The 27,295-nt window shown below is 37.7% G+C and overlaps 1 protein-coding gene and 1 long non-coding RNA gene across 5 annotated transcripts in view; one reads left to right on the forward strand and one right to left on the reverse strand.

Moving 5' to 3' along the window:
- Positions 1 to 27,295, reverse strand: part of PLCL1 (phospholipase C like 1 (inactive)) — a 360,211-nt gene that overhangs the window by 52,786 nt on the left and 280,130 nt on the right. For 3 of the 4 annotated variants that reach the window (XM_050750684.1, XM_050750685.1, XM_050750687.1), the window contains 4 exons: positions 21,324 to 23,798; positions 18,474 to 18,677; positions 6,108 to 6,183; positions 3,513 to 3,622 (listed from right to left, as the gene is read on the reverse strand). In XM_050750684.1, coding sequence (XP_050606641.1) covers positions 3,513 to 3,622; positions 6,108 to 6,183; positions 18,474 to 18,677; positions 21,324 to 23,798 — 2,865 coding nt within the window. Of the gene's footprint in view, positions 1 to 3,512; positions 3,623 to 6,107; positions 6,184 to 18,473; positions 18,678 to 21,323; positions 23,799 to 26,089; positions 26,174 to 27,295 lie in introns of all 4 variants that reach the window. The other variant, XM_050750686.1, reaches the window with a different exon arrangement.
- On the forward strand, positions 23,280 to 27,023 carry LOC126932159 (uncharacterized). Its single transcript, XR_007718123.1, has 3 exons — positions 23,280 to 23,378; positions 25,124 to 25,300; positions 26,925 to 27,023. It is a non-coding gene; the product is annotated as an uncharacterized LOC126932159 (long non-coding RNA).

Here is a 27,295-nt window from a genome sequence, read left to right on the forward strand (position 1 = left end):
TGAACCCAACGGGAGTGATATGGTTTGGCTGTGTCCCCACCCAAATGTCATCTTGAATTGTAGTTCCCACAATCCCCATGTGTTGTGGGAGGGACCCGGTGGGACGTACTCAAATCATAAGGGAGGTTACCCTCATGCTGTTCTCATAATAGTGAGTGAGTTCTCACAAGATCTGATGGTTTTATAAGGGGCTTTTCCACCTTTTGCTCAGCACTTCTCCTTGCTGCTGCCATATGAAGAAGGACATGTTTACTTCCTCTTCCACCATGATTGTAAGTTTCCTGTGGCCCTCTCAGCTATGCTGAACTGTGAGACAATTAAACCTCTTTCTCTTATAAATTAATTACCCATTATCAGATATGTCTTTATTAGCAGCATGAGAAAAGACTAATACAGGGACTCAGCCACATGGATGGAGTTTTAGAGGAGGCAGAACAGTGTAGTGGATAGAACCATGGGCATGAGTTAAAAATTGCAGGCTGGCCATTTACTAGCTGTGTGACTCCAGGCAAGAAACTTCAACCCCCCACAAGCCTCAATTTCCTCATTTGTGAGATGGAGAGAGTCCTACCAGAGTCAGCATGTCATGTTGCAAGATTGCACTGTTGTGGCAAGGAAGAAAGGGGAAATGTCTATAAAGTACCTAGCCTTGAGTGCTGATCACACATTAAGTGCTGAACAATCGATGGCCATTATTACATGTCTGTCTCTCCTTATAGACTAGTCTTAGAGACCCAGGTAATCTTCTTGTTATTTGAATCCCTAGTACCTTTCTGTGATTGGTACATTAACAAGCCCATATAAAATCTTCTGAATATAAAGTGTTTATATCAGGGTTCACACTGCCACATTATAATCTAGGGTTATAATAAGCACCTCTTTAACACTACAGCTCTAGGTCATCCCTGCTCCTTAAGCAAATGATGCCTTATCCATCCCCCTCCTCCACCGGCCTCAGACTGCTAACTTCATGAGGTCAGGGTCTGCATCTTGTGATCTCCATGTATCCCTCAATGCCTAACACAGAGCCCAATGCATAGTAGGGGCTTATCACTTGTGGACTGAATTTTTAATAGACATTTGTAATATGTTTTACAGTTAACCTAACACTTTCACATAAACATGGGCAGTATCTCTGCAGCACAGGTTAAAGACATAGGGTCTGGAGCCAGACTACCTGAGCTCAGACTTTAGTTCCACCATTTACTAGCTGAGCAGCCTAAGGAAATATACACAGACTTGCAATGCCTCTGTTTTCTCACCTGTAAAATGAGATTAATAACAATACTGAGGTGGTGTGAGTGTTAAATTGTTAATTCATATAAACCTCATAAAACAGTACCTAGCACAAAATGAGTGTTCTTTAAATGTCAGCAATTATTAATTTTTGTAGCTATTTTTCTCCCATTTAGCTGTAAAGAATATATTCCGTCTGCCTAAATCATTTCTCTTTTCATGTAAGAAAATATAAAAGGTACCATATTTACTTCAAAATCCTAAAATTAGTGTGCAGCAGAGAGCAAATCATATTCTCAAGAAAATTACTTCCAAAGCTATTTGCAAAAAGAAATGTATTTATAGGAACTGTTCTTAAAATAAAAATCCTCAATGGCCCTAGATATTCTGTACTTTGTCTCTTCGAAATAATTTGTGTTGGAACCTTCCCCAGAAGCATTTGTCATTATTCTTTCCACAAATAAGAACAGCCATATTAACTTGAACGTAAGTGTTCATGTGAGTAAACACACACACACACACACACCAGGCAAATTAATCTTGCACATGGGCTGTACCCTGTCTGCACCAAAAACCTCATTGCCTCATTAAGGCAAAAACCATGTCAATTCCAGTATGCAGCTCCCCATCTCCTAGAGTATGAACCTAGAGATCAAGCCACACATTCCTTAAGGCATCACATGACCCAACTTCAAACGATACTACAAGGCTACAGTAATCAAAACAGCATGGTATTGGTATAAAAACAGATATATAGACCAATGGAATAGAATAGAGAGCCCAGAAATAATGCTGCACACCTACAACCATGTCATCATCAATAAAGTCAACAACAACAAGCAATAGAGAAAAGACTTCCTATTCAATAAGTGGTGCTGGAACAACTAGCTAGTCATGTGCAGAAGATTGAAATTGGAAGCTAACCTAGGAAATAGCATTCTGGACATAGGACCTAACAAAGATTTCATGACAAAGACACCAAAAACAATTGCAACAAAAACAAAAATTGACAGTGGGACCTAATTAAAGAACTTCTGCACAGCAAAAGAAACTATCAAGACAGCAAAAAAACAACCTACAGAATGGGAGAAGGTATTTGCAAACTATGCATCCAACGAAGGTCTAATGTTCAGAATTTATAAGGAACTTAAATTAACAAGCAAAAAATAAACAACCCCATTAGAAAGTAGGCAAAGGACATGAACAGACACTTTTCAGCAGAAGACACACACGCAGCCAACAAGCATATAAAAAGGTGTTCAACATCACTAATCCTTAGAGAAATGCAAATTAAAACCACAATGAGATACCATCTCACAGTCAGAATAGCTAAAAATCAGAAAATAACACATACTGGCAAGGTTGTGGAGAAAAGTGAATGTTTATACAATGCTTGTGAGAATGTAAATTCTTTCAACCACGTGGAAAGCAGTGTGACAACTTCTCAAAGAACTTAAAACAGAATTATCATTTGACCCCAGCAATCCCATTAGTGGGTATATACCCAAAGGAATATAATTCCTTCTACCATAAAGACACATGGACACCTAATGTAAATGACAAGTTGATGGGTGCTGACGAGTTGATGGGTGCAGCACACCAACATGGCACAAGTATACATATGTAACAAACCTGCACGTTATGCACATGTACCCTAGAACTTAAAGTATAATAATAATAAATAAATTTAAAAAAAAAAAGACACATGGACATGTCTGTTTGTCACAGCACTATTCACAATAGCAAAGCATGGAACCAACCTACATGTCCATCAACAGTGAACTGGATAAAGAAAATGTGGTACATATACACCACAGAATACTACACAGCCATAAAAAATAATAAGATCATGTCCTTTGCAGCAACATGGATGGAGCTGGAGGGCATTATCCTAAGCAAATAATGTAGAAACAGAAAACCAAATACCATATGTTCTCACTTGTAAGTGGGAACTAAACAATGAGACCACATAGACACAAAGAGAGGAACAGCAGACACCAGGGCCTACTTGAGGATGGAGGGTGGGAGGAGACAGAGGGTCAAAAAACTACCTACTGCATACTATGCTTATTACTTGGGTGATGAAATAATCTGTACTGCAGCCCCCTGTGACATGCAGTTTACCTATATAACAAACCTGCACATGTAACCCTGAATCTAAAGTAGAGGTTAAAAAATCCAAACCATCATATTTAATCCTTGACATTTCTCTACACATTGGAGAGATGAGGAAGAGAAAAGCAAAGGCAGAGGGGACTTCTGAATGTTTCATCTACCTTCAATACTGTAATGTTCCAAGCAAAGCTCTCGGTTGCTTTGTTGAGTTTTCTTCCCTTCAAGCCTTCTTTTGCCCCCAAATTATGAAGTTCTTCATGGAACTCCATCCCTTTGAAGAAAGAATGCATAAGAAATCTGAGTATATATCTCAGAAAAATGGGCATCTTATAATGAAAATATTATCAGTAAAATATAATTTCACATTCCTGTCTTCTCATAATTTCCAAATCCCTAAATTGAATCATCCTTTTCATTCTGTTCATCCCACCAAGTAGTGTCCTTATGCACAAATTGACAATAGTCAATGCATTGGACTAAATTGCATTTAAAACAGCCAGGAGCCATAAAAAATGTCATGAGAAGTAAAAAAGTAAATTCCATGGGTCCAAAAAAATAGGAAGAGTGAATAAGACCTAGTATTTAATAATACAATAGGATGACTATAATCAGTAATAATTTAATTGTACTTTTAAAAGTAACTAAAACATTGTAATTGGAATGTTTGTAACACAAAAGAGAAATGCTTGAGGGGATGGATACCTCATTTTTCATGATATAATTGTTACACATTACATGCTTGTATCAGAACACCTCATGTACCCTAAAAATATATACACCTCTGTACCCATAAAAATTAAAAATTAAAAAAAAAAATTTATTAAGTAAATAAGAAGCAAATTATTCCAACAGGTTACATCGACCTTGTTTGTCCTCTTCCTGGTTTATGCATGAAATGATCTGATGTGTCCATGGCAACCATATGCGAGGAATGCATATGTCTTATTTTTCTTTATGAACCATCCCTGTGGCTTAATAGTAGGCCCTGGAGTCCACATAGATAACAATAAGTAATTAGCAATGTTGACTAAAAATAAAAAGACTCTTTTAAAAATACCATTCTGGGAAACACCCAAGTGTTTCAGATTTGGGAATGACCTTAAAGTGTTTTTAGCTCAACCATCTACTTGAGCTTGAAGATTATGAAAACCATCACCATCATGTTTCTTCAGCCTTTGTCTTAGCACCTTAAAGATGGAAGTCACATTCTCTTATGAACAGCTCATTCCATCTTCGGAAAGCTATGACTGATATCGAGTCATAGCTTCCCTGGAACTTCTTCTCCTTCCCTGGAACTTCTACTCCTTGGTGCTAGCAGGATGCAGACCAAAAAGCTCTAAACTCTTTTCTACAGTGCAAGCTTTTGGATATTTGAAGAAAGATATTGGGTAAAATCCCTTTAAGTCTTCTCTAGGTTAACCATTCGAACATATTCAGCTTACCAATGAAACTCTTCTTTAAGGATGGCATCCAAGCAAGGCCACTGCATTGCCCAGTTTCCTGGAGCTGAGCTCTGTGGGAACCTGCCTTCAGGAGTGAACACTATGCTCAAAAGCTTGGAGAAGCCCACATGAGGTCAGGGATCTACCACCATTCTCTTTGTTCTAGTTTTTATATTTTTATTAATGCAGCCTAAGACCACGTTAACTTTCCTGGTGCTAACATCACAAACATAGTGCATAGTAAAGAACAGGAGTGTGGAGTCCAGCTCTACCACTTACTAGCTATGTGAGCCTAGGGAAGACCCTGACATCTCTGGGCTTCAATTTCCTCACTGGTGACTTGTGGTTAACAAGTGGGTTTACCTCATGGGATTGAGGTAAAGTTTAAGTGAATCAATACATATAAAGATCTCAGAGCAGTGCCTGGCATCATGTAAGTATCAGGTATTATTATTTTTGTGCTTCCTGTCAACAGAAACATCTAAGCCTGCTGGTCAGTCAGTGAAAAACACCATTTTAAAAGTTTGGTCTGAATTCATAGGGCAGCTCCACCACGTGTTGATATGGGACCTAGGGTAAGTCACTCGGTCTCTCAGAATTTCAGGTGCCTCATCTATAAATCTGATATAATGATGATTACTTTGCAGAGTTGTCATAAGTAAAACAGTGTGTGCTTGGTATAGCATATGCATATGTATCAAGCAGTTGCTACTGTTGTCGTCTTCCTCGTCATAATCATTATCATCATTATCATGTGTGTGGATAGAGAAGGCTGTGGATCCAGAAGATGAAAGCACAAGGGTATGGATGAAGGTGAACAGAAATAAACAAGTGCACTCTCACAGATATGTGACTCATCTCATACTTAAAAAGAAAGAACAAATCTAAATCTAAAGTGAAGACTAGTAATGGGGCACAAGCCTAGAAGACTAATAGGATTTTGGTTCCAATTGTAAAATTGAAGTGGGTTTTAAGGGACTGTATGGAATCATAGCTTCAATACCAGCAGTAGAAGATTTTGATGGGGTTCCAAACAACAAAACTAGATTCAGAAACCCTTATCCCTCTAGACATCTTCAGATACCACCCCAACCCTGTATACTCACATACAACCCCCACCTATTATCACTTGGATTTCATCTGTACTAAACAAAGACTAAAGTGTAACTTAAAGTATAGTTAAGCAATGCTATAAAATAATTGAATTTTAAGAGAAGCAGCAGAAAGTTTTTGAAAAAAAATCTACCAAGAATTATTATAGTTTCTAAACAAAGTAGAAAAAAAAAAAAAAGAAAAAAAAATAAAAACAGTTACCTGCTTTCTGACACTGTACAATCTTTTCCTGGACTGTGTCCGCCATTTCTATGAGAAACCGGCTCTCTTGAATCATCTGTTACAAAACAAACATCAAAAAGGTGGTTGTCAGAATCCTTGAACTGGCTCATTGGGAAGATGACATACAGAAAGACCCACGTGATACCTCCAGTAACAGGAAGCCATAGTCTCACCACAACAGATGGGATGGGAAGGATGAGCTCTGTTCCAACCCCCATTCATCCTAACACTGAGGCTAGTGTCACCTTCCTTATGATTACTCCTTTGTGTAACACGCTTGGCACACAGTGGGCACCAAATAAGTAGCTGTCGAATAAATGTACATACATTCCTTATGTCCCAGGTCATAATCATAAATACCTAATTCCACTCCCTTAACACCAAAGATTACTGCAATATCAAGGCAAGTGGTATTGGAACATAATAGCAATGAGAACAAGAATAGGGTTGTTTATCCTTCCAGAGGCAGCAAAGTCACCCTTAAAAATATTATCTGCTCCATTTTATCCTCCCTGTCTCTCCCCCACCCCACTCCCACCAAAAAATGAAGTATCTCCTATCTTCTCCAAATTCTCTCAAAGCTCCCTGTGTAGCACTCAAAGGTGGGTTTGAAGTCAGCTACCAGCAGGCTCTGGTCCTTCCCATCTCACTCCTTCCTAAATGCCACTTCCAGAATCATCATCCAAAAGTACAGTACTAACTAATTCTCGGCTTTGTCATTTTCTCCCTTGCTTACTGAATGAAGTAAAATTTTTCTAACCTAGAGCTATGGTGTTCCAGTTCCCCTAAGTCTCATATGACATGGATGAATCACGCTTCTCTAAACACACCCTACTTGTTCCTCCTCCCACACATTTTTCTGTTAGGGAAGCCTTCTTAAGCCATCTCCCCTGATCAAAATCCTGACAGGCCTCAAAGCTCACTTCAGTGCCTTCTTCTCTACTTGTTTCCTGATTTCCGCTTCTGTCTCCTTCTCACTCCCCATATTCCCAAAACATTCTATTTTTTAAATCTGTTCGTGGAATTTTTTATTTTCTATCTTATAATTTATTCTTTAGCTATATTCTTCCATCTTATTGCTTCTCCAGTAAATTGTCATTCCAGTAGAGCAGGGACTCAATCTTATTCAGCTTTGTACTCCCAGATGCATCCATCCATTTACATAATCACTTTGTTCCCCTGTTTTACTTTTGTGATACTTATTTCTTCTCCCTCTCTACTACCCACATATGTGTGTGCAATAAAACATTTTATTTATTACTGACCACTTCTTAAACTTGTAATTATCTTTTTGAACTCCCATCTGTCTTTTTGTCTCTAGATTTCTCCACTCTTTTTCTTTCTAGGCTTCCTCATTTTTCTGTAATTTTGTATGCTCTTAATTCTCTTTCAAATTAAGTACTGAAAAATAAGCATAAAGCTTTTAACAGGATTACCCCTATAGAAATATAATACTCAAATATCAGAAAGTAAAACAAATGTTAAAACTTTATTACATGCTTATTTGAGGTAAAATAAATTTAGGATCAAAACATACTCCAAAACCTTATAGTTCAAGTTCTTCTCAAAAGCCCCCAAGTAAATATTTGTTAACCCGGTGGTATAAGTTGTTTCTGTTTTTCTCATTGTCTAATAAACCTCATAAAGAGATAATCAAGTATAATTTTACCTCAAAACAAGCTTCTCTTTGAGATTCCTCAGAAATAACCTGAAATCTTTTAGTAATAAAAGTCCCAAATTGTGCCCTCACATATTTCATCATTAATACTCTCAGAACATAAAATCATTGCTCATGTGAAATTGTTTCATAAGGGCATTTGATTTTCTCTATGTCAACAGCTTCTATTGTATTGAGAATAATAAATTTATTCTATTTTCTGCAGTCAGCTTTCAATTATTAGTAGCTAGAGAAAAAACAAACGAGATGAATAGTTAAAATGCACCAATAATCCAAATCACAATTTAAGTCAAAAATTTCAAATTTTCTTCTCAACTAAGTAATTTATCTAAGTTGCAGGGAGAAAAAATGGTCGATTTGAGTTTCATCTCCTTCCTAGATCTCTAACTGATACTGATGTAAATAAAACACAAAGCGCAAAAGCCAAGCAGAGAAGGTGAGAAGATGTCCTCAGATAATCCCTGAGCCTGGAAGTCAGCACGACTCAGCCATGACGGCTGGGTTGACTCAGTCGATAGAATCTGGCAGTGGCCTGATTTACATATCTGATGTCTCAGCCTGAGCTGCTAGTTGCCTTTGCCTGTTGTAGTAATACAAAGAGCTTTTCTCTGGTTCTGTCACATGAATCTCTCCTAATGCATCTTATTTCCTTGTCAGGGCTTTGTCTCTAAAAGAATAGAGGACTTACCCAGATAAAGGTTGACATTACTTTATGCATTAGATGTATCCAGAGCAGGGGTGTGTAAAGTTACCAGTTAAGAGTAAAATTATGTCTTTTAAAAGAAAACTTTACTGAAGGGGGCAGTGATACTGTTACTCAAAGATGGATTAAATTGTTCCGCTTTTGTGAAGAAAGTATCCTTCCAGCTCTTTCCAGTAAGAAGTTTAACTAATTGCCCAGAATCATTGCAGAGTCAATGTAATTATTTAATAATACTGAAAAGATGAACTTTCATCATATCAGGACTCAAAAATCTTGCACAGATTCCCATTTTCTCCTGAATTAGATCTAAATTCCTAGAACCAAATCTTTCTACTTAGAAGTCATCTTACAGACAGCCTATCATGGACAACCACATTTTATAGATTAAAAAAAAACTGAGCTAAAAGTTAGCTTGCTTAAAACCACACAAATAGCTAGTGAAATAATTTAGACTAGAATCTAGGCATTCTTGAGGAGCAGACCATATTAAAGTGTAGAATTCCTATTGCAAGTGTAAGTTGGTGATAAACACTTAATAAAGTAACATTCATCAAATTAAGCATCATGAAAATAAAGTTTGCCATGACTGCTTTTCCCTCCAAGTCTAATTCACAACACATATCAACCATGATAAATATTTTTTCATATGAAACATAGGAAGAAATGTATTTCCTTGAGTCCTCTGCTTTTTCAGGAAGGAGTTAGGAACTTTGGAGAAGCTATTGCTCGAGAAAATGTGAGTCAACAAAAAGCTACACTACTCTAGACTTTTTTCGTCCTCTCCTTTTCAGAACACTGGAATAATCCCTCTAGCTCTTACTTACCTTCTAGGCAAAAACAAAAACAAAAACAAAAACAAAAAAAAAAAACTGGGTTTTGATTCTATGGTTCTGCAGTGGCTCATCTTTTCAGATCACTTAAAACAAGATGAGTTTTATTAAACTTGGTACATTTGTAAATCAGATTGCTCTTACATATATAGTTGCTAACTAGAATGAAGATTATTTCCTTTAATTCTTGAGTTCCTTAAATATTTAAAATGAAGCAAATAAAAGCATTGCTAATAGGTTGGCATCTTGTTTTTAAGCAATCAAGCCTGTCAATGTGATCAACTCTCAGTCATACAGAAACAAGTGTAAAGTCAGAATATTTGCACGTTCACTGGAAGTCCACTGCCTTTGGTGTATGCAGAGCTCTCCATCCTGGGACTAATGCATCACATTTGCAAGCCCGATTTGTAATGGCACAGGACAAGTGAACTCGCACACACAACAGGTCAGAGGATGTTTGTCTTCCCATTCACAATGGTGACAAAATCTACTTCAGGGAGCCCTTTCGGCATAAACAGATCATTTTTTTTCTCTTGTTGTTTTGTTCCCCAAACAGTTGTCAGCTATACCTTGAGTAGTCATTAGAAATATTTGTTTTTATCCAGCTGTCATTACAATTTAGCTCCTTCATAAAACTTCCAGGTGAGTAGCCTTGGTAAACCTTCTCCAGCATTTTCAGGTCAATTTGACTACCTTACTACCTTTAACCAAAAGTGTTACAAAGCCTGAGGATTCAAGAATGCAAAGCGAACTTTGAGTATGCATGGACAAAATTCCGCAAAATAGCCAACCTGAAATACTTGCTTATGGATATGTATCTCTGATATCCATGGTCCTAGAGATCCCGGTACCAAGTGGAAATTTTGTCACTCCTCAAAATGCTGATAATTTTCCCCTTACACAGAAAACGTGTCCAAAGACATTGCTGTACCCATATGTGAAGGAAGGTTCCATGCCCCAAGTGCACAGCATGTTGTTTTTAAACACCAAGCCCTGGTTGGGCACACACCAGCAGACAGTTCTTTTTTTAGGTTCTATTACTATACAAGCAAAGATACTTCTTGAAATGCAAACTAATAGAGTTCCACACAAACTTCACAATGAGAGACAGTGATGGAAGGAGAGTATCTTTGACTTAACCCAATCTTAATTTAAATGGATTTCAAAAAGCAAAACTAAATTAGGGAACTGTAGATATAACTACAACTCTTTCCCATCCTGAGGCTGAATATATACTGGTTCTAACACTGATATAAGAGAATGTGTTTAATCCAACCATTACACCTGGCTTAACTGTAATACTTACTAGTGTATTTGTTCCATTGCAAGCAGGATTAGACAGCAATTAGCTCTTTTTTGCTGGATTCCTGCTCCCTCTAGCACAATCAACCGCTCTCCAAATCACCCCCCAACTGACTTAGTAAAAGATTAAATAACCCTTGACTTATGTTCTCTAGATTGTTTTGATTTCCTTTTTTTAAACAACAAATTAAAAAATTTTTGTTTTTACCATAGTAAAGTTTTAACTTTTATGTTAATGTTAAATAAGTTAGCACAGAAGTCACCTTTGGAGAATGCTTTGGGCTTCTTTCTTACAGCTGTAACCTTCTGTATCTATTCCACTTCAGAATGATATATTTAAGATATTACCCAAATATTTTCATAACAACTTAAAATACTGGAAATGATCAAACATATTAGGAAAATACTTCTTGACTGCATGAAAAATTAGAAAGGTGAGAACGCTGAAAAGGAAAAGCTCAGCCATCTAAAGAAAAAAGTATATAAAGTCAGATAATATTTTTCTTTCAAATGTACTTGCAAATAAAATTCTGCTGAGTACCAGGTGGCAGAGGGGGTAGAAGAAGTGTGTTATAAGTCACTGTGAAAAGACCATCATCGGACTAAATGATCTAAGACTCCAACTAAGGACATAAAATACCATGTGGTCAACTCTGAACACTGCGTGTCACTACTCCTTCCCTTTTCAGGTGTAAGTCTTCCTTTCCCATCAGGGTTGCCCATTCCTCAAGGACAGAAGTTTTGCTTCATACTATTTCTTTCTTTAGCACCTTGCACACTGCCTTGCACATAGTAGGTGTCCAAAATATGCTTGCTTAGTTGACTAATTAAAAGCCTAAAGACATATACAAAATGACATATCAAATGAGAAAATGTTATTTTACAAGCGACAAACTTATGTGTTCCCACACATTTTCCTATTTATCTTGAGTTACAGAACTGTCATTCTTTCTATCACAACTATCTGTGCTGATTCTGTCCCTGTTTATTCATCTTTGGTTACATAGAAAAAAATGTAGAAATTCTCTTGAGTTACAGAATTGCCATTCTTTCTATCACGACTATCTGTGCTGATTCTGTCTCTATTTATTCATCTTTGATTACATAGAATAAAATGTAGAAATGTGACTAGAGTAAAACATTAGGGCTGGAGCTAAATCTACATGCCTAAAAACACTATTGCAGAATGAAAAAAGTCAAACCCATTCAAACAAACTAGTTTTGATAGTGCCCTACTAAAATTACAAAATGTTTTCCAATCTAATCACCTGCTATTACAACTCCATGTTAAATGATGAGTAACATGTTCACGTACTCAATCATAGACTCCTAGGGCTGGGTAGTACCTCAGCATGTTACGTCTCCTGCTGGTAAGCTGCTGAAGCACAAGGTCTGCTGAACCTTCCACAGCATTTAATGCAGTGGCTTGCACATTAAAAGGAGTTCAGAAAATGTTTATCAAATTAAACATCTCCATTTTCTGGCTATAACACTAAGTAACTCTTTCTGTAACCAATTTTCATTCTTAACAACCACCAAATTAAGAGGAATCCTAAATGGAAAAAAAAGTCATATTACTTTTATTTGCAAATATAATATGACATTATGAGCCTTAAAAGACAATGACTCTGTGACTATACTACCTACTTCAATGGGGTATTTTTCCAGAGAAAGTAAATATCCACAGTGGGGAAGTGATGCTTGCTTTTTCAGAGACCTGAGGCAAAAAAGAAGAATTACAGTAAAATAAATGGAAGAGTCACTTAGAAATGGTCTTCTGATTTCAAATTAAGCTCCAGGGACAGTTGATGGAAAACTTTCCTGATGAGCAGAGGGCCACTGAAATGGCACTGTAGTGAACAATCCAATGCCAACAGCTCTTCTCTTTGTGTATTTAGCCTGCGAAAGAGGCATCCATTCTACCTTTGACTTTGAGAGCCTTTTCTACTTGCCAGAGTTATTAACTGATAGTGTTCCCAGTTCCCTCTAGTGCTGTTTTAGAAGCTGTACACTTCCCACCTCCAGCCATGACACGTTTTATATCAGCAAAGTCATCTCTGCTTCAGTTGCACAAAATATTAGATAGGCATTTACATAGCAACATCCTATTCAGAGTATTAATGGTAATAGTAAACTGGGCTGCCCATAAGCAAACTGCAATTCTTTGAGCAACCCCATCTTCACCTTACCTAGACTTGGTGAACCCTCTGTCATTACCATCTCTCTCTTTCCCAGGTTAAAACCCACTTGTAGAACAGGATCTGCTAAACTCACTAGAAGGTATGAATGAATTACTAATAGCTCAATGTGTTATTACTCACAGGGATGTTGCTGCATTTAAAATAGATAAAAAGTCTTAACCCTAGGGAACTGGTTGTAACTTTGAAATTTCAAGTCCCAGGAAGCAGACAGAAAACGTACACTTTAAATAAGATGTGCTAAGACAGGGGAGAGTGTGTCTTCCCTTTCTTCTGAAATTATGCCATGTCAATAGGCCCATTTTGCTACAAATACATTTGATTTTTGATTTCTTGATACCAACACAGTTACTATAATGGAATTATAATCGCAAGACTAATATTAAAAGGACTTTTAAGGCTGGGCGCGGTGGCCCACGCCTGTAATCCCAGCACTTTGGGAGGCCGAGGCGGGGGGATCACCTGAGGTCGGGAGTTCGAGACCAGCCTGACCAACATGGAGAAACCCCGTCTCTACTGAAAATACAAAAAACTAGCCGGGCGTGGTGGTGGGTGCTTACAGTCCCAGCTACTCGCGAGGCTGAGGCAGGAGAATGGCGTGAACCCAGGAGGCGGAGCTTGCAGTGAGCTGAGATCGCGCCACTGCACTCCAGCCTGGGCGACAGAGCGAGACTCTTCCATTTCCAAATTAAAAAAAAAAAAGGAGAGAAAAAAATTACTTTTAAGACTGAATTTTAAAACCCTCAGGAGGAAATATTTTCAAATATTTAATGAGCAAGTGTTTGGTAATAAATAGTGGGATTTATTTATTTATTTATAGTGGGTAATAAATGGGGAAAGTTAAATTTAGGGGGAAAATCTGTGCAGATGAACTCAGGCTCAGTGTTTTCTAGAATATTTTATTTTATTATCCCTTGATAATAGTATAATTTGATGGACTCAAGTCTGCTTTCAACAAATGTAGGCTACCAACTTGCCTGATTTATTTCTTTCCATACTGAAAAAAGAAAACATCTGTATCTGTTCAGGAAAGATTTCAGGTTGTTTTTTATTCTAAACATATTCTGCATTTTTTAGTGGTAACAATTTTTCCTCTTGGATGGCATCTATGCAGTTCATTACCATTTTTGAGAAATCCAAACATTTAAGCAACTTAAGTCTAAATTGAACCCAAGCGTTCATTTTGGAATACCTTCTCCCCACGCCAACCCCACCACTAGGCAATAAATCCTGGATTTGCTTTTTCCCCTTATTCATCCAAATCAGTTTTTATTAATAGTCTGTGGTGGGCGGGGGGTGGGGTGGTTAGACTGTATTTTTATGAGAAGTTTCAATTTACATAAAAAGTAAATGGAAAGTACAGAGTTCTCACCCTCTAACTCTACCCCCACCTCCCAGTTTTCCCTACTGTTTACATTTTGCATTAGTGTGGTATATTTACTACAACTGACAAGCTACTATTGATACATTCTTATTAGCTAAAGTCCATAGTTGACATTAGGGTTGACTCTTTGTGTTGTACATTCTATAGGTTTTTGACTAGTGTATAATGACATGTATCTGCCATTACAGTATCATACAGAATAGTTTCACTGCCTTAAAAATCCTTTGTGCTCCACCAGTTCATCCCTCCCTGCCCAACTCAAAGCTCCTGGCAAATAGTAATCTTTTTACTGTCTCCATAGTTTTGCCTTACTCTGTAAGTTTTTTAGCCAAATATAAGACAGGGAACAATTCAGCAAGGGTGGTATCAGAGAGGTAAAATCAAGGGGATTTAATAATTTATCATAAAACATATTCAATTATAGGATGGAAACTACATGATTTTCACCAACAACAGATGCTTTTATTTATTCTTTTTATTCAATCAACACTACCTCGTTACGTGCTAATGTGCCTACATTATTTTGGGTGCTAGAGGTGACAGTAATAAGTAGACAGGATCTCTAACCTCATGGAATTTACATTCAAATTGAGGGGTAAAAGAGGACAGAAATTAAAAAGTTCAAGCAAAGTATTTTTCAATACTGCTAAGAAGGAAGATGGAAATAAAACATGGCTATGTGACAAAGGGATGGATGGGGAGAGTAGTTAGGGAAGGCTTTTCTGAGAAAATGACATTTGAGCTAAGAATTAAGAGATAAGGAGGAATAAATTATAGTGTTCCATTGCACAGTAGTGACTACAGTTAACAATAATATATTGTATATTTCCAAATAGCTAGAAGAGGTGGTGTCAATGGTATAGTGGTAAGTACAGCTGCCTTGCAAAATAGCCAGAAGAGAGGATTTTAAATGGTCTCACCACTAAGAAATAAATGTTTGAGGTGATGGATATGCTAATTACTCTAATTTGATCATTACACATTGTATACAAGTATGGAAACATCACACCATACCTCATAAATATGTGCAAAGAAAGCCAGTGTGGCTGGAAGAGGGTGAGCAAAATAGAGGGTGTGGGAGTGAGGCTGGAGAAGCAGATGAGACTGGAGAGGCAGGTGAGGTTGGGGAAGGCAGGTGAAGCTGGAGAGCCAGGTAGGCTAGAAAAGGCAGATGAGACTGGAGATGCAGGCGAGACTGGGAGAAGCTGGTGAGGTTGGGAGAGACAAATGGAGCTGGGGAAGCAGGTGAGACAGGCAGGTGAGGCTGGAGTGGCAGATGAGGTTGGGAGAGGCAGATGAGGCTGGAGACGCAGGTGTGGTTGGGAGAGGCAGTAAAACTAAAGAGGCAGGAGAGATTGGGAGAAGCAGGTGAGGCTGGAGATGCAGGTACAGTTGGGAGAGGCAGGTAAAACTAAAGAGGCAGGGGAGGCTGGAGAGGCAGGTGAGGTTGGGAGGGGCAGGTGAGGCTGGAGAGATGGGTGAGGTTGGGAGGGGCAGGTGAGGCTGGAGAGATGGGTGAGGTTGGGAGAGGCAGGTGAGGCTGGAGAGATGGGTGAGGTTGGGAGAGGCAGGTGAGGCTGGAGAGATGGGTGAGGTTGGGAGGGGCAGGTGAGGCTGGAGAGATGGGTGAGGTTGGGAGAGGCAGGTGAGGTTGGGAGAGGCAGGTGAGGCTGGAGAGATGGGTGAGGTTGGGAGAGGTGGATGAGGTTGGGAGACGTAGTGAGATTGGGCAAGGATGGAGAGGCATGTGAGGTAGACAAGCAGGGGCAAATCATAAATGACCTTGTAAAGCCACAGTCAGGAGTTTCCATTGTATTTTAATGGAAGCCACTGGAGGATTTTAAGCAGGAAAGTGACTTGATTTGATCTATGTTTTTATTTCATTTTATTTTATTTTTTATTTGAGATGGTGATTGAGATGGAGTCTTGCTCTGTCACCCAGGCTGGAGTACAATGGCAAAGTCTCGGCTCACTGCAACCTCTGCCTCCCGGGTTCAAGCAATTCTTCTGCCTCAGCCTCCCGAGTAGCTGGGATTACAGGCATGTGCCACCACGTCCAGCTAATTTTTGTATTTTTAGTAGAGATGGGGTTTCACTATGTTGGCCAGGCTGGTCTCAAACTCTTGACTTCAGGTGATCCACCTGCCTTGGCCTCCTGAAGTCCTGGGATTGCAGGTGTAAACCAGACCCTTGATCTATGTTTTTAAATGTTCACTCTAGATCTGAAGAGATCTTAGAAGACCTGTTTAAGATTAATACAAACAGTAAGACACTAAGAGCATTAAAGATGCCAACCATAACAATGCAAATCCTAGAAAGTAAAAATGGTGTTTTAATTTCAAGGCCAATATCCTCATTACATGTATCTGTCCCCACCCACCCCATCCCTCAAAATAAATACTCAACAGAGATGACAATGGTGTTTTTAACCACTTCTGAATTCTACCAAGTTTACCATGTGGTATCGGGATATTTACACTCAATTCCCTCCCAAAATGGTTTTCCATAGAGAACTGTACATGAAAGACTTCATTATAAGTATTTCTGCCTCCACCGTAGCCTTTTATATTAATCTTTGGAAAACCATGCTCTGCCTGCAATTACAATTTGCATTTTAATAATACAGATGAGAAGAAGGCTAATATTTCAGTCTTGGCGTCAGCAGAAAAAACTGAAAAAACAAGACACTGTCACACGCTCGGGGATGTGAAATGGAAACTGCCCAGCCCCAGACCAGGTATCCTTCTGCTTACTACAGGTCAGCTTCAGGGAGCTCCCTCGCCACGAATGATTTCTCTTTCTTAGCTTAAAAGAGTAGTGGAGGAATAAGTGATTTCTACTGTCTGTCTCTATGGCAACTAGTACCCTAATTTCACCTCTTAGATGGCAATTATACCTATTCACTGAATAGCTTTCAGTCCTCATTTTTATGTTGAAAAAATTGATTTCATGAAAAATGAGATACAGGTAATAGGTAAACTTTTCCCTAGCAACCATGAAGTACAGTTTATAACAGGTATGGTCATTCATAAGCAGAATATGCCCTGTGGAAATTTTTATTTTTCATTCATAGAACATTTACCTCAAATATCTTTCTTCTAGTTGTTTTTTAATGATAAAATCTTCATCTTTTCTTCCTGAAGGTTAATTTTATTCAATTATAAAATTAGTTGGGTTCATTATAGTTTGGTGAATACAGAAAAAATATAGAAAAGCATAAACAAGAAAATATAATTCACTCTCATATAAAAACAATCACTATTAATAACCTGCTAGCAACGTAGGTACATATACATAGAAATGTAATTTAAATCCTATTGCCCATTTTTTTGTAATCAAAATTTCTACAAAACATTGTAAAGACTTTTCCATACCATTAAATATTCTTCTAACACATGATTTTAATATCTTCAAAGGAATCTATAATATAGATTATTACATTTCACTTAGCTAATCTTTCTATGTTGACATTATTAACATAAATGTTTATGCATCTCTCTATTGGCTTAGAATAAATCCAAGAAAACGAACTCTATAGATCAAACTAATAAGCATTTTAAATTGTATTGCCAATTGTTTCTCCAAGAAATATTATATCAATTCATTTTTCCACTAGAGGTAGATGAATGAGGGTATCCACTTCCTTAAATCCTTGATCAGAGGTACTATTTTTAAAGAGAAAAAAACATGTCAATTTAATGTTGAGGGGAATATCTTACTATATTTTCTTAATTTCTAATTTTAAGGTTAACTGTTTTTCACTTTTCATTGTTATTTGGTGGGCGGGGGGGGTGAATTGCTTATTCACCTCTCTAGCAGACTATTGGTTGTCCCTTGATATCCATTCTCCCCTTATTACCTCATAACAGAAGAGACAACATTTAGCATATGGACCCTTGAAATGATATTTTCCATTCTCCTTTGCAACTAAGTGTGGATATGTGCCAACTCCAGGCTGATGAAATAAATAAGTGTGGATATGTGTCAACTCCAGGCTGATGAAATAAAAGCAAATATGATCTATTCTATTTCAGATAAATGTCCTAAAAGGAAGAAGCTATGTCTTACTTCTTTTCATCATTCCTGATGGTTAGAATGCAGATATTATTGCCGGAGCTCAGCACCCATTTTGGACCATGAGGATAAGAGGTACATTATAGGGATTAGCGGAAAAATACAGATTCCATATAAATTTTGTCTCAACCATCATAAGGCAGCACTGAGACACGTTTGGAGTCGCAATTTCTTACCAGATCATAAGCAGCCAGCATCTTTTTCTGCACATCTGGAATTGCACTCAGAGGCTCCAGGTAAGGAAAGCTGTCTTTCATCACAAGTGAGACTGAAGGAGTATTGTCACTGGTGATGAGCCGAGATGACAGAGTTAACAGGCACTGCTTCAGACTGGCAATTGGAGGGAGTCCACATAGTTCCTTAATAGACACGATTGCGTTCTGTGAGGAAGAAAACATGGAATCACACTTCTGACCACCTGACACATCACCCTCAGCACTCCCAGGTTTACAGAAAAGTATATTCATTTTTAAAAGATAATACACACAGCTATTCATGACTATACTTCATCTTGCCCAATTTTTACCAATAACCACAAACATCCCATGAAAGCAAAGCAGATTGGGACACAAGGCTATGCAGTGCTTTTCAAAGCAGAGCACTGGGATAGTCACACAACTAAGTACTGGCTGATCATGAATGCCATGTATGATTTGTATCATGGTGATCAGGAAAACATAATGGCAGGGGTTGTATACTGGAGTGCATTTCGCTAGGGCTTTTTTCCTCAAGGTAGCAGGATGCTACTGCTCACCACCCTCCATCTGACTAATCAATGGCATTCCTTTGTCACTTCATCAGTAAGGCACCTGACAGACACACACACTGAAAGCACATTTCATGTAGAGCTACATTTGTCCATGTTACGGTCTTTTCAAAAAATTTATTTGAAATAGAAATTATGACTATTTTACATTTTACCCACAGCAAACAGTACCTAATTTATTATGTGTCTCATGAATTTCATGACAATGATCACCTTCATTTTTCTACTGATGAGACTCCAAAAAATCCTTAACCCCAAAGACTTTACGTTAAGATAATATGAACTATCAATGCTACCTGGATATGCTTTATCTATAAGTCTTCTTCTATGTATTTTAAATACATAATATAAAATATGCAAAGTACATATTTCAAGAATTATATAAAATATGTAAAGTCTAATCTATAAAGTTAAGTGCAGAAATGGTTTATAAGTAATCTAACATAGGGATTTATAATAGTACTAGAATTATGTCAGAAAAAGGTACATAGAATATGCTGATATTATTTGGATTCTATTTTTTAAATGGTGGCTAAGACAACCCACCACAAGTATTTAACTGTGTCATGGGTTTGTGGTTCTGCATCACGTGAATGATAATGGTAATGGATTTTGGTATTAGGCAATCCTGGATTTATTTTCTTTAATTTTTAACTTTTGTAGGTACAGAGTAGGTATATATATTTATGAGGTACATGAGATGTCTTGATACAAGCATGCAATATGAAATAAGCACATCATGAAGAATGGGGTATGCATCCCCTCAAGCATTTATCCATTGACTTGCAAACAATCCAATTAGACTCTTTACGTTACTCTAAAATGTGCAGTTATTATTAACTATACTCACCCTGTTGTTCTATTAAATACTGGCAATCCTGGATTTAAAGGCTAACATTGTTATTTGTTAACTTGCAATATTTAGGAAATGCATTAACCTTTTCAAATTTATTCTCTATCTTGGAAACAGGGATTTTTGGTGAGGATTATTATAAACACATCAGCTAAAGAAATAAAGTGAATTGAGTAATATCCACTTTGCATATTGCAGGTACTCAGTTAATATCTGTTATTGTTTGCATCTAATAACACTAGCCTAATAAGTATATTAAGTAGTTTTTTTTTTAAGTTTAACACTGTCTCAGATTATAAGCATTAATGAAGGAAAGAAAACTTAACATTGAATTTCTAAATGTTGAGGCTAGTCAATTTCCATATACTCTAATTTTACTCTAATAATAATCTTGTGATAAGTATAATTATTTTTCTTTCTTTATGTGGAGAATATTGATGAGCAGAGACCTGAAATAATTTGCTGAAGATCGCACAGGGATAGATTTGATCAAGAACCCATGTTCTTTCAATTAAACCACATTTCTAAGACAAGGTTAAATATTTTTCAACAAGTTTGAGTGCTGATTTTTTTTTGTTTAGTTTTACTTGTTCTTGTGGGGAGTAATTTATTATTGTTGTCATTATACATAATTTAAAACTAAAAAATAACCTAATAGGCATTACACTTGTTTTATATCACTTCAAATTCTCTCTCATGTTCACATCTGCAAATATGTTATATATACACTGGTAATTAGTATGTGTGTGTTTGTATAATTTTTTATATATTACACACATATATTGTATATTCTACTTTTTTCCCATTGTTTCAGATGCACATTTCCATATATCGATTCAGTTTTGTACTAAGGATATTTAATGGATATACAGCATTTTGCTACATCTTAGTTCAGTCCGAACTGAACACAGCATTCACAGTTAGAAACATAAAATATATCTGTTTTATCACAGACAATACTGAACTTAGTTCAATGGTACACAGGTTTACACATCTTTCTTTCTTTTTTCATTTTCAGACAGGGACTTGTTCTGTTGTTGCCCAGGCTGGAGTGCACTTGTACAATCACAGCTCACTGCATCATTGACCTCCCAGGCTCAAGTAATTCTCCCACCTCAGCCTCCTGGGTAGCTGGGACTACACATGCTCACCACCACACCTCGCTAACTTTTGTATTTTTTTAGAGATACAGGGTTTCACCATGTTTCCCAAGCTGGGCTCGAACTCCTGGCCTCAAGTGATCCACCTGACTCAGCCTCCCAAAGTGCTGGGATATAGGCATGAGTCACCGCGCCCAGACTTAAACAATCTTCCTGATAAATTTTTGCAAACCAGTTCATTAATAAAACATTATAAGGGTAGGAATAAGCAGGAATAGGGAAGGAGAGTGCAGGATGTTTCTCCTACCTGCATATTTTCTCTCATATCTATGGCTTCTCGTAATGGATGAACTGCTATTTTAAAGATGTCATCAATGGTTTTAAGACCGATATTCCTGAGCATGGTATACTCCCGAACTTTCTTCCCCATTCTCACTGAAAGACTGCGCTTCTGTGCCTTTCCTCCTCCACTTCGATTAGTTATTGCTATGTGGACAAAAAGGGTTACGTGCTCCATGATGTCACCCACAAAAGAGCGCAGGGGAACATGCCGATATCCAGGCTGCAAACATTCAAATGGTATCGTATATTGCCCTATAAACTCATCCCCAATGTAGTCATCATCCAGAGCAACAAAACGGATCATGGCCAGCTCAGGTAGGTTTACTTGGAACTCAAAAGTTTCATCAAAAATAGGATTATCACTGTTTTGCTGTACAGTTTTAGTTCTTTGTTCCGAACAATCCGCTGGAATTCCGTGTATCTCTATACACACATAGGGATCTATGACATCCCCTTTGGCACAAGCTCCCTTGGGCTTTGGGAAATTCTGACCACTGATGATCTTGATATGAAGAGCTAGAGGAGACACCCCAGGTACAATGCCCTTTGTATTTGCGCTGAAGTAAGAAACTTCATCTCGCATGATAGATGGCCTTAGAACATAACCACATCCCCCATTTTGAAGAAACCAGCCCGTGTGAAGGTCCATCATTGGACCTGGAGTCTGAAAATTCATTGCTACAATCTGACAGCCACAATTCCAAAAGTCCTGTGGATTCAAGTTACTGGAATCGATCCTCATGGCACTGGGATAGATTCTTGATAAGAACTTCTTATTATAATTAACAAAATCCTCTGGGTACTCATTTGCAATGCGGCTGGCCTCTGTTTCACTAAATGAACAAATTTCCCAATAGTTTTGGCTTTTCATAGATAGTTCAAAATCCCTGTACTGAACAGATTTACAAATAGATACCAAATCAGAGAGCTCCCTACAGAGTCTGATTTGTTTCTGCTCACCATTGTAATCTACCGACATCCTTCGAGACATTTCAGCTTCTTCATCTTCATCTGTTACTTCTCCTTCTAACACATCTGGATCAGAAGGCAACTTCTTTCCTTTCACAATGATCATTCTTTTTAATTTTTCTGGTGATGGGAGGTAGGATTCTGAGGGCAAAGGTGCTTCGGTATAGAGTTTATTGCCAAAGACCTTTTTCATCTGTTGAACCATTACCTTCTGCTGTAGCAAGGAGCAATGATTTCCCAAGCAAAGAATGAGTGGGTATTCAGAAGCAACAAAGGCAAATTTATTTATTACCTCTATGACACTTCGAAAGGAAACATGTGTTGTCATGTTATTTCGATTACAAAGGATTGGTTCATTATCGGAACCATCACTTACATCGAGTTCAATGCTTCGACAGCCCATCTTCAAAGCTCTAACATACCCATTGATGTCAGCTGGCCCCCTGAACTGGTCTTCTATTAGATAGGTGTTATGAGAGGCATTGATATAGTAGTGAGATAATGGCTGGGTCATATCTTGGGCAACCTTCTTTTGCTCAGGATCAAAAATGTCACATTCTGATGACAATAAATACTGGGTAAAGCCATCAATTGCAAGAAACCCTTTTTGACGTCCCTCTTCAGAAAGTTCATATCTCCTTATGATGTCTAAGCACATATCCTCGGTGATATGGGTGACTCCTTGCTCAGCTTCTAAAAAGAGCATGAGATCATTGGCATCCAAATATTCTTTGTTTTTAGATATCTGTACAAGTAAGAAATACACTTCTGGCCTGGTGCAAAGTTCACAAAAAGCTTCACAAAATTCCTCTTCGGTCACACGGGTGGTTAGTTTTTCCTTGCTCTTCTGGATTTCTTTAAACTTTAACCTGATCTTGGCTTCCTTCAGAGTAGGGTTGAGTTGTTTTATTAACTCTACCGAGGTGTCTTCCAACATAATCCCATTCCCATCAACATCTGCTGCTTCAAACACTGTTTTCAACCACATGAACCGTGGTGTGTTCTGGTTGCCCTCCATAAAATCAAGAGGCTGCTTACTTCGAGAAACCAGGTACCGTAACCCAGACACCCAGATGTTTGCCACATCTGCTGAATTAGCAACTAGGTCCAGAGACTCATAGTTTTCCCCATGGAGTATGGAAAAGGCACAGTCCTCACAGATCTGGTCAGCAAGGCCATTGTTTCTAAATGTTTCTGTGTTTTTCCCCAGTCTGATCTCTTTTATGGCAGAAATATCAAGCTTGGCTTTCTCGAGGTCTTTCTTTGAAGGTTCCCAGCGAAGAGCTTGGAGGTCTGTGTCCAGAGTGAAAAAACGGTTGTAAATGCGAGAATTTGGCCGGACTTTCTTCAGCTCACAGCCAGCTTGCATGAAGCTGATGCAGTCATTTGCACTGCTAATTTTCTTTTCCGATGGCATGCTGCTGAAGGACACGGTTTTCTTTCTTCCACCACATTTTTGGTTTGAAGGATCCTGTAAAACAATTTGAAAAGAATGAATCAATATCTTTTAGAAAACAGACAAATTCAGTAACACTCTATGAACTCCTCAAACTTCAATTCACATATTGTGATTATTTGAATAGAGGCTAGCCTAAAGTTTACTTTTTCACTGTTTCAGAAAAGAGAAATTGCGAAGAAAACTGAAATTACAGGATTCAGGCAAAAACTTATTTTTCAGATGCCTGTGTGGTCTTTGAAACAAAATCAAGTATTAAGTACAAATCACTCTGATTTGTTCCTTAAAGCAGATTTCTTAAGAACCTCATGCTGGTGCCTCAACTACCTAGCTCAACTCCCAATAGATATGCAACAGAAATAAAGCTGTATATTTTTAAAGGTTTCCTCATTTATACTTTGCAACCTTTTAAAGAGGTTTTCTTAAGGTGGATTTAAATAAATGGTTTTACCTTAACATACTTTGTATCACAAAGTGCTTAACTGAACAGCTTAACTAGAAATCACTTTTTTTCTCGAGCTTTTTCAAGGTGTCTTGAAAGTCAAATTGAGAGCTAACAATAGCCAATCACTCACATTTGAGCAAATTTTCAAACTGAGGTAAACAATTTGATTTTAACATTATAGGAATTCACACCTGCATTTCAGTGTAATGTTATTAGTAGGCACAGCTTAAACCAAATAGAAATATGAATGGCTCTACTATCTTTTTAAGGATCTTCCAATATAAGTTAAATTTCAAAGCCCTTTGCCGGAAGATTTTACAGGAAACACTTCCACCTTGCAAATGCCATTTCTGGAAGTGTCCTTGGATCTTAGTGTTATAGAATTCCAGTTTCCTCAGCCCATTTCACCCTTCCCTGACCAACAGGGCCAACAGGTCATCAAAATTCATCCGTTCAGAAGAGAGTATCTTAAGCAGGTTTATTATTTTTTGAGACTGTTTCCCTCTTGATTGTATCTAGGCCTTCTCCCCTATCATCCTTCCTAAAATACAGTTCCAGTCCTCTGAATACCGATGAGATGATGGATTTCATTTCAGTCTTGGACTGTCCACTGTGTCTATCATTCCCAATTCATTTACACTGAATATCTGACTGATGCCACTTAAACTGGGTATTTCTTTATACTAGTCTCTGTTCTGACCACAGACTCAATTAATGATGCTCCCAACCACATCCTAATTCACATGACTGCCCCAGGAACAAATTTCCCAAAAGCATCATAATGCATGTTTACCATGCCCAATTTTATAAGCATACCAAAGAGTCAGCAAAATGTAGAGTCCAAAGTACCTTGTCCTTGGAGAAAAAATAACTGTTCTTTTTTTTTTTTTGATAGAATCTCGCTCTGTTGCCCAGGCTGGAGTGCAGTGGCATGACCTCAGTGCAATGCAACCTCCGCCTCCCGAGTTCACGTGACTCTCCTGCATCAGCCTCCCAAGTAGCTGGGATTACAGGCACATACCACCATGTTCTTGAGTTGTAATTATTCCACTCCCTAAATATATGACCTTGAGTAAGTCACTTAACCTCTCTCAATCTTAATTTCTGATAGGAATTAGTAATCTTTTTATATAACATAGTGTCATTGTGAGACTGAGTGCATGACTGTTCTTTATAAACTGTAAGGGCTTCAAAGGTTATGCTTTTCAAAGGAAGAGGAGCATTGCCTTATACACCCAGTAACTGTAGGACTGAGTAGGTACTGACCAGGATATTGGGTATTATACAGAAGTTAATTCATTCCTGACTTCTGAACATTTCAGACAAATCTTCAGTGATAAATTGAAAATATTTTTAAAACAACCACATGAGATTACTATTTCAAATACCGAAAACTATAACCAAAGTAGTCTGGACCGTATCCTTCATTGGAAATATTTTAAAACAGGGTAGAATATCTTCTCTGGGATCTCATTTCATCAGTTCTGCCTATATAAACTTGCCTATCCTATGATTCAGAAAAGACAGGACAATTTATTATTCAATTGACTAAAACTCTACCCATGAAAAGGAAACAAAATTTGCTTTAGTTATGAGATGTTGGTGGGATGATTCATTGACTCCAATATATATCAGATCTTCAAGTGACAATGATAGAAATTACCCAATTTAGATTACAGAATATTGCCTGTTGGTGCCCTGGCATTTAACAACTTAGCTCCTGCTTTTACAAAGAGTTGCTATTTTTAATTATCCTATAGTGGTCAATTTCCTCATCCTTAAGTTAAAAAACACCTATAAATCTTCAGCTAGTTATACACAGATGCTCTATTAGAACACATTTAAATTTGTCACAACTCACATGCTTAGAAATATCAGATGTTTGTGTGTATTTTTCCACACCATCAAGGCAGGCACCTAATGGCATTGCTGAGACGGGATTAATCTACCAAGTAAAATAAAGAAGAAAACTGTGAATTCTGATGGTAAATGAGATTGTGACTCAGCTTTTAAAGCTAACCATTTGACTTGCGTTTTAAGCTAATGAGAGTTTTCACATTAAAAATGATTTTTATATAAGCAGTTCATGTTCCAAATAGAATTGTTGTCAGCAGAGTGATAAAATCTATAATAGTTTCTAACAAATATTAAATGGGAAATTAATGCTACTCTAAATGAATGTATATGGTTCCTATACCCCAAGTATGACATTACGCTAGCATTCTCCATAGTCTATCGCTCTGTTACTGACTTGAGCCACTGTTTATTTGTAAGAACAAAACCACTCTTATCAGAATAGCTTTCTCTTACAAGGCTCTCCTCTGCCATATCTCCTTAAATCAAGACATTCCCCCCTAGCATGACAAGCCTTCAAGAAATATATGTTTTATATCTAGCCTGCAAAAGAATCCACCTGCCCATAATGCTAATTTCTTGTTTTGACCCACAATTCCTACATGATTATAAAACTTATATCAAAATCCCACCTAAAACTTGGAACCAGCAAAAAAGATATGATTCTTAGGTTGTCATTTTACAAAGGACAGAATCCAAAGTCATTACAAGTTTCCAAATGAGCTAAAACTTGGCCAGAGCATGTGTGAATGAATAATTAGTTTGTCTGCTGATTACTACAGCCAAGATTATGTACATTCAAAATATGCTGGAAAAGGTTCAGGACTCTGATATTTCTCCAGGTCTGCCACAGGAAAGGAAAATGTCTGGATTCAGAGAGCAATCATGCTGTTCTTTCAATAGCCATGCTATTGGCTCTGACAGGCTGGGAAAGAAGAGGGGAGATGGAAATGGTGCCTCAGCAGACAGGAAGGGTGGAAGACTCCAAATCTTCTAAGCTTCTTCACCACCAGAGTCCTACACCCCTACATCTGTATTCCCTCAAGAAGATCTTGGCAGATTGGTGGTGGGAAAGAAGGAATATTAAGGTAAACAGACTAGAAAAAGTTGAAGGTTAGGTATCAGTTTTCATTCTTGGTAAATACAAAATATAATAATTATGATGATGATGATTGAATGAGAGTCAATTTGATTCACTATACACTTAACACAA

Source organism: Macaca thibetana, chromosome 12 (assembly GCF_024542745.1).
Source record: "Macaca thibetana thibetana isolate TM-01 chromosome 12, ASM2454274v1, whole genome shotgun sequence".
NCBI classification, from domain to species: domain Eukaryota; kingdom Metazoa; phylum Chordata; class Mammalia; order Primates; family Cercopithecidae; genus Macaca; species Macaca thibetana.